Genomic DNA, 18,798 nt, shown 5'->3' with positions numbered 1-18,798 from the left:
AATAGCCTAGCAGAGTCCTTTTTTTGAGTTGCATTTTCTAATTATCCAAATGGGAATATGATTTCAAATTGAAACTTTTCTCCTGTCTAATTAATTGTGTGCCATAATTTAAAAAGGCACACTGCGTTCCACGATGTAATGGGCTTTGAGGTCCCCAAGGAGATGAAAAAGACCCTGTAGACACTTCACTTTCAGCTCCATGCTAACTTAACAGTTAGCACTAGATAAAATGACTTGTTGTGAGTTTGAAGCACATTAACCGTTAACATAAGTTAGCTATTTGACATTTCGATGCACATAGTTGAGCTTTGCATTCTGTTGTCTACGCCTACTTATAATACGAAAGTACAGCATTTTGTGTTGCAGTAACTTTTCTCTCTAATTAGCCGTTTTCAACTGTGGATTGAAACTCATGAGTCAGTAAACATTACGCAGTGGGGCTTGGCTGTGAGAACTCCCAGGATGATTTGTAATATGCAGGCTGTGGTGTTGCATTACTTTGTTTTGTTTTAGATTTTTAATCATTTTTCTATGTAGATCTTGTGCAGCTTTCACTGTAGGAGTTTACAGTTATTTAGCTTTTTATGTAGATTAATGATAAAACATGGACAGCACAAGGTTAAATCCTTTTTGTCCCACCAGGACACATCAGCACATCTAAGCATCCTTTTAGGAGGATTCATCTCGAAGTAGTTCTTTCAAGGTTTTCTATTGGCTTTTTTGATGAGCCGTACATGGGAGCTGGTCCTGTCTTCAGTGTGCGAGTATGGAGGACGGAACCTGCCAAAAATCAAAAATGAATGAATAAATAAATAAATAAAGTACTTGATAAATATATATGCCATTAAATATACCAAAAATAATATTAAAAACAAATGTAGGCATTAAATTAATTGATAAAATGTGACCTAAATTGACATTTTTAATTTGCTTCTTTATTATTTACCTTTGCATTAAGTCCCCTACTCTTCAATTTGATTTCTCCTTTTATTTATTTATTTAGTTTTACTACCTTTAAAATATATAATTTTTTGCATTTATTTTTTATTTATTTTGAATTCATTTTTAAATGTATTTATTCATTATTAAATTGTATGTATGTGCTATTTATTTATGTATCATTTCTCTTTGCATTTTCCCCTCTATTTATTTCCCCAAACTTATTTATTTATGTATTGTTCTTTACATTTTCTTATGCATTTCTGCCTCATTATGCAGCCCCCTTGGCTGTCATTCAACGTGTGTCATGGAGTCAGAGTGCATAGATTGTCTATACTGTATGTGCCTGCCTCTGCTTATCAACTCCAGTCTTCACCCGGCTCCGTACAGCGGGTTTATTCATTTATTGATTCATTATTTATTTTGGCAGGTTTCGTCCTCCATATGTGAGGAGTGGTATCACCGTGGGGTGTTTTCAAAATAATAACCTTTTTGAAGCATTTTTATGCAGTAACAGTTAATAAAAAGCAATGCAAATAAAAAAACAGGAACATTTCTTTAACATAGTTAGAGCGGAAACAATGAATAAATTAGTTGATCGACATTGTTAATCAATAAATAATTTTTCACGCAAAATTGTCACTTTGGACGAAGCGATCAATCAAGAAAATAATCAGTAGATGAATTAATAATGAAACCAATTGTTAGTTGCAGCCTTAAATATATGATTACATCTTCACTTGTCATTATATAACTATTGGAGTACAAAAATGGCACAGTACATTGCACAGTACAATCCTAAAGCATTCCCTTACTATACACTGTTCTGCCTTTGTGATGACAGTTGTGCTGATTCACACTATGTGCGGTACATGCCAATTTTGCTGTTATTTCTTTCAGCAGGGAGACGTGGATGATGCGTAAAGGTTTCCTAGCGTTACCGTCTTGCAGCAATGGCCTGAGGGACTCTCTGGACTGAAACCAAGGTGAGAAGCATACAGCCACGGCCAACTCTCCTTTTTACGCAACAGCACTGTGCAATGTGTCAAACAAGACACTCCAGTCCAAACACAAAATGATCGATTGTACAGATGATGCAAACATCTAATCTAAAAAAATATACATTTTTATTTTAGATCATTTTTTTAAAGAAAGATTAGACGTGTGTGTGAAAACAATCCCACATGTTCCTTCCTGTAGCGGTTGTTTTATTAGCTTCGGTGCTATTTACTGGGATAAGTGCTCCCTGTTCATGCTTTGTGTTCTAGGCAGTTTTTAGCTGGTTTCTCTCGTCATAAGGGAAGAGCATTGATGGTGGTTTTGATATGAAAACCTCCAAGCATATTTCTAGTGCCATTAGATAAGCCACATAGTGAGAACTTTGTTTACTAGTCAGAATGTAGTTTTGAACAATGTTTTGTTTTGTACAGATATTACTGTGTGAGATGACGTCTGCCCCATTTCCTCACAGTTCTTGCTTGACTTTTCTTCTTTGGTAGTGTCCACATCCAGCCGTTTTGTCAAAGTGAGAGCCAATAGTCCCGTTGGTCTGCAGTACTCATCCATCTTATGTGAAAAAACAGCTTCGCTCTTAAAACCACTATTCTTTCTGTTAGGTTGTTACTTACTTTACAGGTTATAGTTCAGATTGTGTTGGCTAGAATGTGTCTTTTAGGATTACGGCATTGCCAGCAGTTCTTACAACACCATTTTCTGAGTGGGCTCAAAAATAATAGATGTTATTAGCTAAGAGTTTGGTTGCAGTTATTCAAAATGGACTTTAGTTTTGTGAATGTACTGAGCATTTGTCCCGCTGTATCAGAATATGTGCACCATTTTTGTAGTCAAGTGCAAAATACATTTTTTTTGTTGCTCACTATGAGTCATCCAATGTAGTGTGTGTTCAGGCTGAGTCTCAAACCAATATTTATATTTTCCGACATAATATAGCTGACGCAGTGCACATGTAGCTTAAAGTTGACCTGCAGTAAAAAAAAAATGGTTACGCTAATTCAATTTCCTGTTGAGCCCTGCAGTGTTTTCTGTAATATCTGTCGAGAGTTTAGTGTCATGAACAAAATACAGACGTTTAAATGTGTTTGTACGCCAGCAGCAACACTTTAGTGGCATAGTGCACCTGAAAAATGCTATTTTATATATTTATTTATTTGATTAAAGCAGCTATAGACTCTCAGTGTGTAGGCATCATTAATTGAAACTGTTTCCAGTGTTTTAACAGAGCACAACGAGGTGTTTGACAGCTAGGATATCCAGAGCTAGGGACCAAAATGAACTTTTTGGTTTACCGACCAAGGTGGCTGGTTTTTTTTTACTGGCGAGACAGATCTTTTACCAGCCAAAAATAATAAATAGCTTTTTACTATTGCAATTTGCTATTATTACTATTTAGCATGTCATATTGGTGTCATGTGTGATTCCAGTACACCACTGGATTGAAGTGACAGCAAACCAGCAGCTTTCTCCAGCACGTGTAGAAAATGTGTTTGTTTGTATGGGCCCGAGTAGCTTGTGGTCTCCATAATTTACTCACATATTACTCAATTTACTCTATAAAGAGAACTAAATACAGCGTTGGAGGCGAGGCGAGGCCCTGTTCATTCTTATGAAAATTGCTCAGTGGCACGTGAAGCAAAAAAAAAGCTTGACTTCAGAGTATAAAATTATCCAGATCTTCCGGCAATCTTCTGCATCCATTGAACCCATAGAGTAGGCACACTCGCGTTTCCTTTAACTCCGCCGCCGAGCTCTTGCTCCTGCCTCGGTCTGGGGCTCATTCACGTGAACGGAGGAAGGGAAATCTTGATTTAGCTATTAGCGCATTTTACAACTTTTAGGACCTTATGATTTAAATAAGGGCTATTCAAGTTGTCATACTGGGAAGTGGATTTTCCTCCAAAAAAAAATTATCCGCTGATCTACAGATGTCTCTTTCCCAATGTAAGTCGATGGGGAAAAGTCTTTTTGGGCCCAATAGCATCAAGTGCTTGACATAGTGCACCCCAAATGACAGGCACATAGAGAGGTCCAGAGGCAGAAAGGGCCGGACGGACAGTAAAAACTCAATGGATTTTTTGATGTCCCACCGGCCCACTAATGTGGTGGCCCACCGGGATTTGTCCCGGTATGCCAGATGGCCAGTACACCACTGGATTGAAGTGACAGCAAACCAGTAGCTTTCACCAACACGTGTGGAAAATGTGTTTGTTTCTACGGGCCAGAGTGGCGGTAGGTCTCCATAATTGACTCTCCAAAGACTAAATTTACTCACATTTGGTGACTGCGAGTGTTCATTTTGGTCCCTGCCCATAATAAACAAACGGATATGTAGCAATTCTGACATCTGACATCTGAATCTCCCCTCAGCCAGCGCTCTCAGCCGCAGATCAATTGTTGACTAGATTGTTGTGGAGAGGTGCTTATTTATACCAGTTAATCAATTTTGCCATCCTTTTGACTCTTGGTCTCTCTTTGCCCTCGTGATTCCAGCTCTCTTCCTTCTCTCAGTGCATCTCTCTGACAGTTAGAGCCAAGCGTTCTGGGCTTATTATACAGAAAGCCCTCCCCTTCCCATCCTGCGACATCCTGAAGTGACTGCCAGTGTTAAAGATTCATGAGCGTGATCAGCTTTCAGTAAATGGGGAGGGCCTGGCTCTTGGTTGCTCTCCGGCACTTTAAAGCCATTACCTTGCAGTGATTCTAGAGCTCATCATGATTGGGACTTGGAAGCAAGCAAGGTGCAAACCTCTCTTTCTACGACGTCAACAGCGGCTTGTTTGTGTGTTTATCAGATTTTACGGACATGTGTCATTTGAATAAAGTAGATTTGCTCTTTGTACTGAGTAACCAGATAACTAGGGAGTTTAAATGTCATTTAGCTCACTCTGAAAACTGGACAGCAGAAAGTGAGCTTGAGGAGAGAACTGAGAGACTATATGCACTTATATAATGTAGTTGTGTGCTTTAGCAAGAGACAAATATTTTTTTGATCCCGTTTGACTTGGGCCATGAATCACACATATCATGTTTGTCAATTTAAAAGATAATTTTGCAAGTCAAGAAAGTCTCGTAGGTTTGTCATATCAGTTAGTTTTGTGTGAAACTACTCAATGAACTACATCTCTTGTCTCACATAATTTACATCTCTAATTCTAGCTAGCTAGCTTACCAGCTATGTTCCACGCACAAATTAAACGTTATCTTACCTGATGTGTTTTATCCAGCGGTTCCTGGTCTTTTTATCAGCCGAGAAGCGAAAGAACAAGCAAGACCCATTGCTTGTGTGGGTGCATCACAGTACGAAACACACAGGCATCGTAGCTTCAGCAAGAGAGACGTCACTTACGCGACTTTTGGGTGTTTAGTCTCTCTAATTATGTATTTTCACAGTCTTATACTTCAACAGTTTTACAACAAACTGCAACTTTCTTGACTTGCAAAATTATCTTTTAAATTGACAAACATCATATGTGTGATTCATGGTGTAATTCAAACAGGATCAAAAAAATATTTGTCTCTCGCCGTTGACTACTGTTAATATTTTTTCCGATATAAGGTCACACGGGGTCCACCGGAAGGGGCGGGACTTGGCCTCTCTATAGCGCCAACTTCTAACCAAACTACGCTGTAGCCGACACGCCGAGATTATTCGCTCCAAACCAGTTGATGGAAAGCGCCTAATTTGCATTTCTTTTTTGCGACGTTTCAAAAGTTTGCTTACAATTCGCTTGACTATTGAATGGAAACACAGCTACGTTCTCCCTAGCTCGCTCCCTGTCATTGATCTGATTCCTCTATATGTTCCGAGCCCCTCAAGTCTTGTTAAATTCACTCAAGATTCAAGGTTTCAAATTCACATTGCACTTAATCTCTTTCCATCTATCATCACATTCCTCCCTCCATCTCCCCATGCCTCCCTTTTGACCCAAACCTAATATCAGAACATCTGGTTCCAGGTAACAGCAGCTGTCAGCGAGGCCAGAGTTCACAGCAGACCCCCATCCAAGCTGCGTTCTGTTGAAATTGATATTGTTTTTAAATACATGTTGGTCTTTAATACTATCTGACATGGTTCCAACATGTTTCTGTGTGTTTTGGCTCTCCCAGCACTTCTTCTCACCCCAGCATATATTGAGATGTAAAATGAGAAGATGTGAATCCTCTGGGCCCCTCCTCTGCCGTGATTTCCTCTTCAGTTTGGGGAGAATAAATGGCCCATGTTGCTGCCCACCAGTCTTTATTGGTGCACTCTTGTTCTCCATTTCTCTCTCGGGGCCTGTTGCGCCAAGAAGCCATGTGAGGACAGATTACGCACCAGAGAGACATTGTTCAGTGCCCCACAGTGGTTTTGCACTTTCTGAAAGGGCCCCCATTATTATAGCACAGGAGACTTCAAACGCTTCCCCAATAGCGTTTGATGCAGTTTAATGCACAGTCATGCTCGGCGCTCTCTGAGTTCCAGGAGCACTGGGTGTGTCTTTATAAATCAAAGCCCTGCTAACCCACATGATTACAGGAATGGCACACTGGCCCTCTCCCCTTGGCAATCAGACACTGATTTTTTCCCCCCCCTCTGCATCCGTTCCCCCCCCCCTCCATTATACTATGACTGGAATGGGTGATTCAGTGTTTTTGAAGGCCCCCCCACCCTCACCTTTTTGGTGATGTGCATGTTGCACGACTCACTTTGTGTGGTTACGGCAGCTGAATTTTGTTAAAACTGTCTAGTAGTATTAGTAGTTAAACATGATTGGTAGAAGGGGGTGTCACTGCTGTACAGTGTTGTTTTGTTTTGTTTTTAAGGAACACATTTAAGAGTTATCAAACATTTGCCTTTTGTAGGCTTGGGTGATATGGCTCAAATCAGTATCACAATATTAATAAAGATATTTTTTTGATTTCAGTATACATTCTGGTCATTTTATTAGGTACACTTTGATTTACACTGTCAGAGAGGTACAAAGTTATCACTATGAACGTATACAACAAACATGACTATTGTTAGGACTCACAGATGTCAAGCTAGCAGCTTGTGGAAGACTCCTTATTACAGTCCTGCGACAACCACAGATGCAAGATTTTTATAAATTTATTTATTTTTGTCAGAGCATTTTATTTATTGATTGCTGTCTGGATGTAGAATTTCAACAAATATAACAAAAAGGTGGTTGTAGTTTGCAGTGGTGTTGAAGGTACACTTCTCAGAAAGTTTAAAAAAAACAACAACTGGCCATTATAAGCTTTGTAAGGGTAGAATATGTGGCACAGCTGGGTTGTATTAGAGTGTATAGGTGTACCTAATAAAGTGGCCAGGGAGTGTATATCAAAATATGGAAAATCTATGCAAAATCATATATGGAAAACTAAGACTTGAATAACCGGTCTGAAAGGGTTACACCACAGAGATGTGTTTTATGATAAATTCATATGATCATATCATTGGTATGAATTTGCTAAAAGTCAACAAATGATGTAGTTGAATTATTAATTATCACACATAAGAGACCCTTAAAGTTGCACCAAAGAAGAATTGATTGACAGCCCAAATTATCCATATATTGTCTTTTCTTTAATGTTACTTTTTTATTTTAGAAATAACTGGCTAACTTATTGTAGGGCTGCCTCCTCTTAGTCGATGAGTCGACTAATCGGTCGCTTTGGTCTTAGTCAACTTAGATTTCTTTAGTTGATTAGTCGTTTTTATACTTTTTTATGCTGAATGACTTATTTTCAAGAGACGGATCGGCACATCTCTGGTAAACACAAGATTTAAAGTGGTGCTTTTGTGTGAAAATTTGTGGAGAATTAAATCAACTAATCAATTAGTTTGCAAAATCTTGTGAGTGTTAGTCAACTAAGAATTTTTTTGGTTGAGGACAGCCCTAATTTATTGGCACCAGGGATTATACACATTGCTTTAGTCTGTTACACATTTCAAAATCAGCATCTGATTTTCCTCTTACCATCACAATTCTGAAAAGATCTCCATTTTTACGTCTCCATCACACATGTAACAGGAGATGGCATCGCAGAGATGCAGCTCATACATCTGCAGACCGAAACAGAACAGGGTCGGGGTCTTACCGTGGTGGATGACGTATACAATTGTGAAATTTGGACAATAGCTGGATACTGCCATCATGACCCCAAGCAGCCAACAGCACCATGTCACCATCACCGTTCAGCCCTACGCCACAGTTGGAAAGTACATCTGGTTGGTGTGTCCCCTGTTAGGTGAAACATTTTGTCATGTCATTCAGAAAGCCTTACAGCTGCACAGGTGCAGTTAAAGGTTTAATTTGTTGTGCTTTTGAGGCGTTTATTGCAGTCAGATACAGCATGTCATGTACAAGTTGTACCAGCTGAGTGTGACAGGAGGAAGCGTTGTCGTCTCCAGCCCTCCGGGCAGCGACAGCAGCAGCCCCTTGTTGTTCCTGCATTCCTCCCTCGCCAGACTGGTTGGCTCCGGCTCCGTCCTGGAGTCTGCTCTTGTGACACCTAAGACATAAGCGGTGACACACACCTATGATCACCTCCCTCAAGAACACCTAGCGCTTTCAAAGTCAATTGATTTTTCAAACTTTAACTTGTGTCTTTATCCGTGTGAATTCTTTTCTTGTTTCATCAATTGAGCTGTCTATTACTTGATCACTGTGTTGTTACATACAGTTGAAAGTAAAATATGATGTCATATTTTGCATATTTCTTAGCATATTATTGAGTCCTGATATTAAAATCTAAAATCTGTTGCATCAGTCTAATAAACAGGTTCAGATATGGGCAGGGTTGTGGTTATTTCCGTGGTTTAATAACATAACCCTTTATTTAGCCCTGTGAGTCAATCACACAGATAGACCATGATGATGAGGATGAAAACCTGTAATGAAGTGTTCAGTTCACACTGGCAGGGCTGACAAATATGCAATTATGGTTGCCGTCTTTATAAGTGTGTGTGTGTTTGCGTGAGATTCATGGGAAGAGGGGGAGAGTCTGGTTAGAGGTGTTTACTACGCTTCTGCAAGTGGAAACCTAAGCTCATCGCAACTTCAAAGTAGCAAAACAACGGCATGGTAGGCTATCTGCTCCAATAAAACCTCATGACCCCAGCGTCGTTTCCAGTCAGATCTTCAGTTTGTACTTTCCCAGTGATCGTCAGCCTGCCAGTGCGTTTCCAGCAACAGCGAGCAGATGGCCAAACAAGCTTTAGATAGCAGTTCATAATTCAAGTGTAAAATGCATTCCCCTTTTAACAAATGGATGTCACACAGACTTTTTCTTACCCTTTCTTGGAAATATGGTATGGCCTCAGTACTCTAGCTTGGTTGAATAATATTTATTTAAAAGCTGCATTGCTTTCTTTCATCTTGCCCGTGTGAACAATGATTCCACACCATCTCTGACTAAAATAAGGTAGCTTGCAGTGACTGATGGGCCATATGTCTCAACTTACAATGCTAATGAACTAAATGAGCTGACAGCGTGATGAACTGCAAATTTGGTAGATGCCCTCCAGAATATGCCAATCAGTTCTACATATAATGAGGTTACTCACCCAACCCCCACTTACCCTACATTGCTCTGAGTCAATGCTATCCGCACACAGCAGCACAGGTAGACCAACGGATGTCTCTTATGCATGCATGAATTTATGCTCAGCTTTGTCAGCCATGTTAGCACAGCTTTTTCCAGTGTCACTGTCCACATGCTAGGTAATGCTAGCTCAACCTTGAGTTGATGTAACAATAAAATATAATTTAGTGCCTTTTAAATGCTTTTCGGTTGTTGTGTTTTCCCCCCTAACACTCCGTCCTTTATAATACTGTGTAGTTTGCAGTAAATTAAATGAAAATTTACTTTAAATGAAACTTTTTTCAACCACAGTTTAAGATTCCCAAATGTTTAAAATAATTTTTAATTCATTTTTAGTAGGGTTAAAGAGCTGTGGTGTACATTAGGGCTTTTTTTTCTTTCTTTTTTTTTACATTTATCGTCTTTCAATGGAGTCGTTTCGTGATGAAATCATATATCGAGATATCGTGATGCACAATTATGTTGTCTAAATTGATAATAACAAGCACACTCTGTACTAACTCAAATTTCTCAGAAAATGTGATCAAACTTAGTTAAATCAATCTTAATCTGTTGTAGACATAGTCAGTCTATAGATGGAAATATGTATTCATGTTTTCTCTAATTGCACTTGAAGCTCTTATGTTCATTTTGCACTAAAGTTCTTAATTAACTGAGAAAATATTTTTCATTTGTCAATATTTAATTCACACAGGTTATTTCAAATAGACTATTTATTTATTGAATTACCAGAAAACATGCTATATTGTGATATATATACATATATATATTGTTATTAAGATAGGAAACAACCCTAGTCCACACAGCAGTGAACTGTGATGGAGCTGTGTTGTCCTGTCGTCTTCACAGCCTCTTAGCTGTGTCAGACGTGGCTTTTAGTTGCTCTTGGTTTCCCTTTTAAATTGCTCAGTTTAACGAGGTGAAATTGGTTGTTGTGCTTTTTCTTTTTCAATCGTTAAGTGACAGAAGTGTGAGTGAATAATTTATATGCATGTGTCCTACTGGAGGTAGATTGGTAGGCATCATCGTGGACTAAGCTCAGAGCCCAACTTGTATTCAGAGCCATAAATGTGATTGTCTGTGCCATCAACTCCATTATCATCATCCTGAACATCACTGCCTTAACGTCTCTGATGACTCTGTGTGTATTGTTTGTGTGGTTGAGTGTGTTACAGACAGCTGCATAGTATAATGTGCTCTACAGATTTTTTACCATAGCCAACAAAATGTTTGTGACACAACCAAATATTTATAAGACATATTAATTTACATTGTTTGATTTAATTGGAAGAACAAAAAAAGAAAAGTACTCTACAGCATATGGTGTGGACAAAGATGACAGTTTCTGTCCTAAATACAAAAAACATGGAAGCAACATGCTACCATTCACTTATGCCTCATTTCCACGGCGTGGTTCGAATCAACGCGACTCTACTCACTTTTGGTACCAGGTCTTTATCTCTGTTTTGTTTTGTTTTTAGCTGCTGATAGCACAACCTCAGTGTAAGGAGGATTTTTCAGCTGATCGCCGTAGCGATGCCGCCTGAAATTGCCGTGACATCATCTTCAACTCAACACTGAATCCCTTCATCGGCAACCAAACAGAGGAACGTCTGTACTTCGTCTAATGAACGGCATAGTCTACGGCGTACTTTTGCGGGCTGCCATTTTTAAAAATCTGGGTCGAGTGAATAAAAAAAATGTGCCGCTATTGACAGTAGTTTGGCTATTTAAAAATGGTGGGTTTGTGCCACACGGTTTGTCCCGTGTCGCACTAATGACGATTCTCTGAGCGATCAGTGGTCTGCAGTGTTTTAACTCCATCTTCTAGTATTGGCTCAGCTCAATTGAAACCTCAACCGAGGTGGTACCAAAAAAGTACCAGGTATTATCCACAACTTTTGGTAATGGAAAAGCAAAAGTTGAGTAAAGCTGTGCCGTACCATGCAATGGAAATGGAAGATTAGCTCCAGACCTCCTGCCTGATTTATACTACTACAGCTGTGCGCCTAATGTGTTCTGCACCTCTCGCCCATGCCATGCGTACATAGTATTACGGCCGATTGTGCATAGCCAGTAATTTCTTTTTGATTTGGACCCACGGTTTTCAAATCCTTTGTCAGGCGGTCTTTGATTTATTTGTTAGACCTGATTTAATAGTTCCATATTAGTTTGGCCCATGGCTGTAAAAGAAATCATGGAAGAGTTGGATGATGAGGAAGAGCTCCTGTGCCTAGAATTAACAAGGTTGTTGTTGTTGATGTTGTAACAAATGCAAGGTACTTCTGCGGCGTCCGCAGTGCCTGGCGCATTGTCACATTTTTCAGGCGGTGCGTCTCTGCAGGTCTCTGTGAGCTCCGCAAACCCTGCAAACCCTTTCTGCGGGTCTGCACAACCGTATCCACAGAAGTATAAAAATAGGCATTACTGTGGCCTGTGAGAGCCTCGGCAAGAGGGCTTGAGATTTGTTCAAAGAGAAACTCTCCCCTAGTGGACATTGTTGATAATTACCTCAGTGACACAGCTCTGTACATTAAGTGCCAAGACTGGTGCCCAGCTGTTTATAGCTGCCCAGCGACCCAGGGCATTCCCTAGGATTAGAGATCCCTCGGTAGTCTGCCCATGTGAAGATCGGACACACCAACAACTAAAATGGCCTGGCAGCCCTATTGCCAGGCAGTCTGACTGTCTGTGTTGGTGTCATTGAGACGTGCCTGGTGCTTCCAGTCTCTCTTTTTTTGTCTCAACGTACACTGACCCATCATTACTGCCATGTCAAGGAGACGAAGGCAACCAATCATACCGGGCCCAGCGGGACAAGCGCAACCAATCAGGTCTAGAATCCCCATGGTAACTTGTGCTGGAAAGCCAAGGCGCAACCAATAGGAACGGAGAGTGCCACTTAGCTATGAGAGTTTTAATGGCCTGTTTCTGTTGTCATTAATAAAAGCGCATAACCTCTGCTATAGAGACCGTTATAATTTCAGTGGAGAGCACAGTGCCACATCTTAAAGACATTCAAAGGAGCATAATGCAAGGACACATGGACACATGCACACATGCACACAGTGACGTTTGTGTTCATTACCTGTACATACACTGTACAGGCCAATAGCACTCAAGCCACTTGTCAACAGAACGGTGGAAATGTGTTTTACCCTTCAGAGTCTCCTCTGCCTCTCTGGCCAATCACCACTGCTTTGACTTCATCCATTTGAGCACAGACCCTACCATTAGCTTAAAGTAGGTCACTTCAGGCCAGGAGGGAGCCAGACTCAAGTTTGCATGGTCACTAGCTCCCTTTTTTTAGTTTAGCCTGCTTCTGCTAAGCTATGCTACTGCTCTCTGCTCTACATTGTGCTGTGCTGTACTCCGTTATGCCTTATGTAACGGCTGAGCGGTGTGTGTCACAGCCGTTTCCATGGTTAGAGTGGCTGAGAGTGTATCACAACACAGCATGCCCCAACCTTGTGCATTGTGCTGGAGAAAAAAACTTTCTTTTTCTTTCTCTGTTAGTCTTTCTCTTTTATTTAAGTACTGCAGATCCACCCACCTTGCAATAAGAAGAAATTATATTCATGCATATGCTTTTAAATTCCATTTGTTTTGGAATACGACAGGTGTTCACATCTTCTACGCAGCAGATATATCGTCCTATGTTGAAATCCAAGTCCATTAGCTGCCATCAAACTTGGGTGCAGATGATGGGGGTAATTAATAAGACATTGCATTGATCAATAATTGATTGTCTTTCATTAAGTGGCATGAAGTTCAGCCTCTGCTGACTCGCAGGGTAAGAGGAGGAGGAGCAGAATAAAATATATGTTGGAATGGATGCTCAACATCTGCAGAAGGACAGGTCCCTAATGGCTCTCATGTAGGGATGCAACTAATGATTATTGTCATTGTCGATTAATCTGTTGATTATTTTCTCGATTAATCAATTAGTTGTTTGGTGAAAAATGTCGTTCAGTGTTTCCCAAAGCCCAAGATGACGTCCTCAAATGTCTTGTTTTGTCCACACTTCAAAGATATTCAGTTTACTGTCATAGAGGAGTAAAGAAACCAGAAAATATTCACATTTAAGAAGCTGGAATCAGAGAATTATGACCTTTTTTCTTAAAAAAATTCTCAATTATCATAATAGTTATTGATTAATTCAATAGTTGACAACTAATCGATTAATCGTTGCAGCTCTACTCTCATGTTGTTGGAAATAACTCTACATTGATTTAGATTAAGAACACAACATAAATTCAAACCATAACCTAATGACTTTAAATCACAGAGAAGGCAAATATAGCAGTGTGGTAACACTGTTAGTAACAGAAACGGCCCTCAGTGTCACTTTGGATTGCACAAAACAGCCACAACATGTATTCGTACTTAAGATCTCATGCTCGCTCCGTAGCTTGATTTTATTGTTACATTTCCTTTTTTGAGTGACACTTACAAATCACTACAGGTAAAACATTCCCAGAAGTACTCGGTAAACACAGACGCATGTTGTCATTATAAACCCACTGTGCTCTCGCTGTGAGCTGGCTTTGCCCGGTATCGTGTAACGAATGGGCTTTTCTTGGTACATGGTTTGAGCGCGCAGTCTGGCGCTGTGGGCAAAGCGCCGTGTTCTCATTTCAGTGTCTCTGGGGAGAGCTGCAACATCAGAGAGAAATGATTGAATCTCTTTCTCCGCTCCATTTTCACTCATTTCTCCTGGAGTGGATCAACCTGTGCCCCCAGCGCAGGATTGTGTGTGTGTGTGTGTGGATGTGTGTGTGTTGTATGCAGATGCAAATGTTGCCATGTTCACACACTTACAGTATATAAAAGTGGTTTCCACATAAATCTGCCATTGGAGTTTGTAGTCGATCCAAATGTCGTATGTGTGTTTTTCATACATTTTGTCTCTTGTGTGTTCATTTTTCCAGGCGCTGATATGCATTGAGGATGAGTGGAGTCGGTGAAAACCCATCTGACCCTGCCAGGGCAGAGTCACGAAAACGCAAAGAATGTTCTGCCGAACTTCTAGGACCCAGGTAAGAATTAAAAGGCAGATTTCTCCCACATGGAGACATTTCTACTTGATTTTAGGGCTGGGCGATATAGCCAAAATCTTTTATCACAATATAGGTCATTTCGTATCTCCATAATGATATATATCATGATATAGCATGTTTTCTGGTTATTCAATAAATAAATAGTCTATATGAAATAACCACATGGTAAAGCCTATTTTTGTACACTCTTGTAAATTAAATACTTGAAAAGTATTGAGAACTCTGCAATAGAAATGGTCCACCTACATTGGTATTTTTGCTTATTGTGATTTCTTGGAGTATCTTCAAATGCCTCATATCCCTAAAATCTGTAAATCAATAAATCCTAATAATTGTTAAAAGTATTAAAATTGATTGAAGTTTTTTCATAAAACTACTTTAAAAATCTAAATGTAGAAACATGAACAAAATTTGTTTTGTTTTTGAGATATGCTCATTTTTATGAGCAGATTGAGTGCAAATATGTTGCTATCTTCCGCACATAATGTAACGTAATGACATCATCACGAGCATACAACGTGTTGACGCAAATGACAGAAGCCTTAGATTTCTGCTGCAAAGTGCATGAATGCTCTAGCTATTATGGGTTTTATTTTAGATCGATTTTTAAAAAGGATCATGCAAACAATGAAGTGGGAGCTCCGTTTTTAAAGGGTTAAGAACTTGAGTGCAAAATGGATATTTCTGTTTTAAGGGAAATTATAGAGAAAAAAATAAATAAATATAGGCCTAGCCTATATTGCGATAGAATCTTTATAGAAAAATAAATACGATAGACATTTGTTTTTATCGTTTTGATGATGTATATCGCCGTGTTGCCCAGTCCTACTTGATTTAATTGTGTACACTTGAGGAAAGTGAGTTGGGAAATACAGTCATTTTCATGCAACAAAGGTCAGGTCCAGAGTCAACCTCTTTATCACAAGTGAGTGGTCAGCAGCTTCGCCCACTGCTTTGCAAAATTGCCTGTTACCAAACCATCTATTACCCGTTAAACAAAGGTGATGTCAGAGTTTTGAAGATGGTTAAAGTGAAATCAAGCTTCAGCCACTTATATAATACTATACAGTAACATCCTTGAAGTTACCAAGAATGATTGTGCTATTGTGGCAGCTAGCCATGAATTCTGTACAATAAATCTCCATAATTTATCTGTAGCACTCAAGAATGAAGGTTTTCTTTATTGATGCAGTGCTCTATGTTGGCACAATGGAGAGGCCTAGAGATATATTTCAAGCCATATGGAGAATAATTGACCCTAGCCTTATCCCTCCTCTGACTCCCCTCCATGCCAAGGTTTGCAGTAGATGGTGTGCACTGTCATTTGGCAGCTATGAAAATGATAGGGCTCTTCAGTCATGTCCAGAGATGTGTGCAACACTCATCCCTGGTGTAGTTTTGTGGATGGATCGTCTTTTCTTCCGTGTAGAATTACTCTTTCCATACATACATTTACCCACACTTTAACCTCTTTTCCATACTTTTCTTCCCTCCTGCCGTTGTCGTCCTCTTCATTGCGTTTTCTTACCCCCCGTCTTCTCTCTGTCTCTGCAGTCCAAAGCGGAGCAACGAGAAGCGCAACCGCGAGCACGAGAACAAATACATCGAAGAGCTCGCCGAGTTGATCTTCGCCAACTTCAACGACATCGACAACTTCAATGTCAAGCCTGACAAATGTGCAATCCTGAAGGAAACTGTGAAGCAGATCAGACAAATAAAGGAGCAAGGTAACGAGGAGCTGAAATTATTTTTGACACTTAATCCATGTCTGTTGAAGAAACAACAGTTGTTTTTTTACGACATACAACCTACATATACACCAAACCTAGCCTAAGTGAATACCTGCAAATGGATCTAACACTGGTTTGAATTGAAGCCGTGAATAAGGTGCTACAATATCATGAAGGATGTGGTTGTGGTTTTTAAGGCTCCAATATAACCACAAGTGCCACAGGTGGCACTGCGTTGGCAGAAGCATCAGCAGCTTTGATGGCATAAATATTATGGTTTTGGGATCCGCTCCACACACAATAATTGATGTTGTTATTAAAAGGGCAGCACAAGTGATTTAATGTTCCCTCCATCACTTCATCATATAATGTGGATGAACCAGAGCTGTATTTTGTTGGCTGCCGTTCTTTCCCACTTCCATCCCGAGCCAGAACATCAGGCGAATGGATCAGCCTGTTCACTTGTCCTTGCCAGCTTCTCCTTTTTAGTAATCTTTAGCAATTAGTTGAGGTCTGTGTTTTTACTCTTTTCATGTTGGATTTACCAGACCAACATCAATGAAAGCACAGGTTTCTTTTCCTTCTTAAAGGTCCAAACATAACAAAAAAAAAGTTGTAGCTTTCTTTAGGTAAACATTAAAGCATATGCCTAAATTGTGAATAAGCTTGAACCATGCATACAAGAAAAAAAAGCAGCCGAGTGACTGGGAGACAAAGAGTGGCCCACTCGAGGTATACATGAATCAGCCCGGCTGATGATGTCAACTTGTTTTATGTGACTCACAGAGCCTGGCGTTATGTAATGGTGAGCAATGTGATGCAAAAATCACACACAAACTCTGGCTACCGTCTGTCCGTCCCTCCCCCACTCTACTGTCTTATTCCACACTCCCTCCCTCCCTTCCTTTCCTTACTCTCTCTTTTTTTTTTACGCTAGGCTAGAGTGCTATCCCCTGCCTACGTCTGAAGGCATAATTGTGTTTGTACAGCAACCACTGAGGGAAGGGCTAAACAGTCCTCGCTTTTCTGCTTTGTTCTCCAATGGCCAGCAAGAGACACCTTTTTATAGCTAATACGGAGAGCTGCTGCACCTCGTCTTGCACAGTTCAGAGGGGCGGCAATTTCAGCAGCCATTAATTTTCCTTCTTGAACCGGGGATGCACTGTAAGCTCATCTAGATGTCTTTATGCTCAAAGTAGACGTTACAAAATTTCACCAACATTTGTTCTTTTCATTGCACCTCATCTGCCATCTGTTTAGCATTGTTTGTAGTGCACAATCTATTTCTATAGGCCTGTTATTGTTCCCCCCCGCCCCTGAAAACATCATTACTGTATAAAAGATATTCTCAGTTTATGGTGAATGTATTAAATTACACTAATGTGACTTAATAACGCTCACTGATGGGTGTCACAGCCCTGCAGAGAAGTGCAATGCAGCGATGATGGCCTTTGAAAAAGCGGCCTCCTACTGAAAGCTGTTAATTCATCTCTGTTTGTTCCTCTCATGCTGTCTGCATACATTTTCTCTAATTGAAAACAGGGTGTGTGCTTAGCTTAGTCTTGGGATTTTTTTCTGTTTCTATCTTGTTGCTTCTTAATAGACAATATGTTGAGTTATGATATCTTTATAGAGCTTGTAAAATAAGGGCATAGCCAAGAGTTTTATGGTTTCCTTTACACTCTTAACTGCTCGCTCATGCCAACACAGCAAAGACCAGCTCTCATTGGCTGTAGGCTGACATATACAGTAGCTGCTGAGCTGCAGCATGTATATGGTTTAGTACATTATTTGTATTCATTATACATATTTATTAATGATTGGTCAATCATAGCGTTCTACGGTCTGTTATTTCTTTATAGCAGACCGTTGTTACGGAGGCAGTTGTGATCTCGGACTCTGGAGGACCATTTTGTGTCAAATTATTGATTTCTTAAGTAAGTAGCCATGTAATAAGGGTGATAATGTACAGCTAGCGGGTCATCGTTGTGAAATAAACCACATCCCTGTGTTGTGGTTTATTTCACAGCAATGGCCAGCTCGCGGTTCATTATCCCTTACGTGAAAAATGTTAAAATACACTAAGAGAGAGGACAATAAAGTACTATATATGGCGAATGTTTTGCCAGTTATTGATTATGTGGCATAGCGGTTATTATCAGACATAACCCTTATAAATAATCAGTTCCTCCCTCTATCCGTGGCACAGTTTTGCAAACGGACGGAGAGCCGGTGAGGGCTGCACTGACATTGAGTGATGGGTCTGTACCCAGGGCAGCTGTGCTGGTATACTGGGCCCCGCTGGGCCTGGAGAGGTCCTGCTGATGCACACATCATTAATGCTGAAAGAGATGAATGTGGGTGTGTTGCGGTGTTGCACGAGCCCACGGAGGGGAAACCTGCATTTGTGTCGGCGTTCACACATCCACACCCAAAAAAAAAAAAGGAAGGACATGATTTTG

The 18,798-nt window shown here is 40.1% G+C and overlaps 1 protein-coding gene across 4 annotated transcripts in view; it reads left to right on the top strand.

Moving 5' to 3' along the window:
• Positions 1-18,798, top strand: part of ncoa2 (nuclear receptor coactivator 2) — a 69,033-nt gene that overhangs the window by 17,212 nt on the left and 33,023 nt on the right. For 3 of the 4 annotated variants that reach the window (XM_074622469.1, XM_074622466.1, XM_074622467.1), the window contains exons 2-4: positions 1,840-1,925; positions 14,478-14,585; positions 16,161-16,333. In XM_074622469.1, coding sequence (XP_074478570.1) covers positions 14,497-14,585; positions 16,161-16,333 — 262 coding nt within the window. In that variant the 5' untranslated portion in view covers positions 1,840-1,925; positions 14,478-14,496. The remainder of the gene's footprint in view (positions 1-1,839; positions 1,926-14,477; positions 14,586-16,160; positions 16,334-18,798) is intronic. The other variant, XM_074622468.1, reaches the window with a different exon arrangement.

The sequence above is a fragment of the Sebastes fasciatus genome, chromosome 21 (genome assembly GCF_043250625.1).
Source record: "Sebastes fasciatus isolate fSebFas1 chromosome 21, fSebFas1.pri, whole genome shotgun sequence".
Lineage (NCBI taxonomy): Eukaryota > Metazoa > Chordata > Actinopteri > Perciformes > Sebastidae > Sebastes > Sebastes fasciatus.
This window is presented reverse-complemented; position numbering and strand designations above follow the sequence as displayed.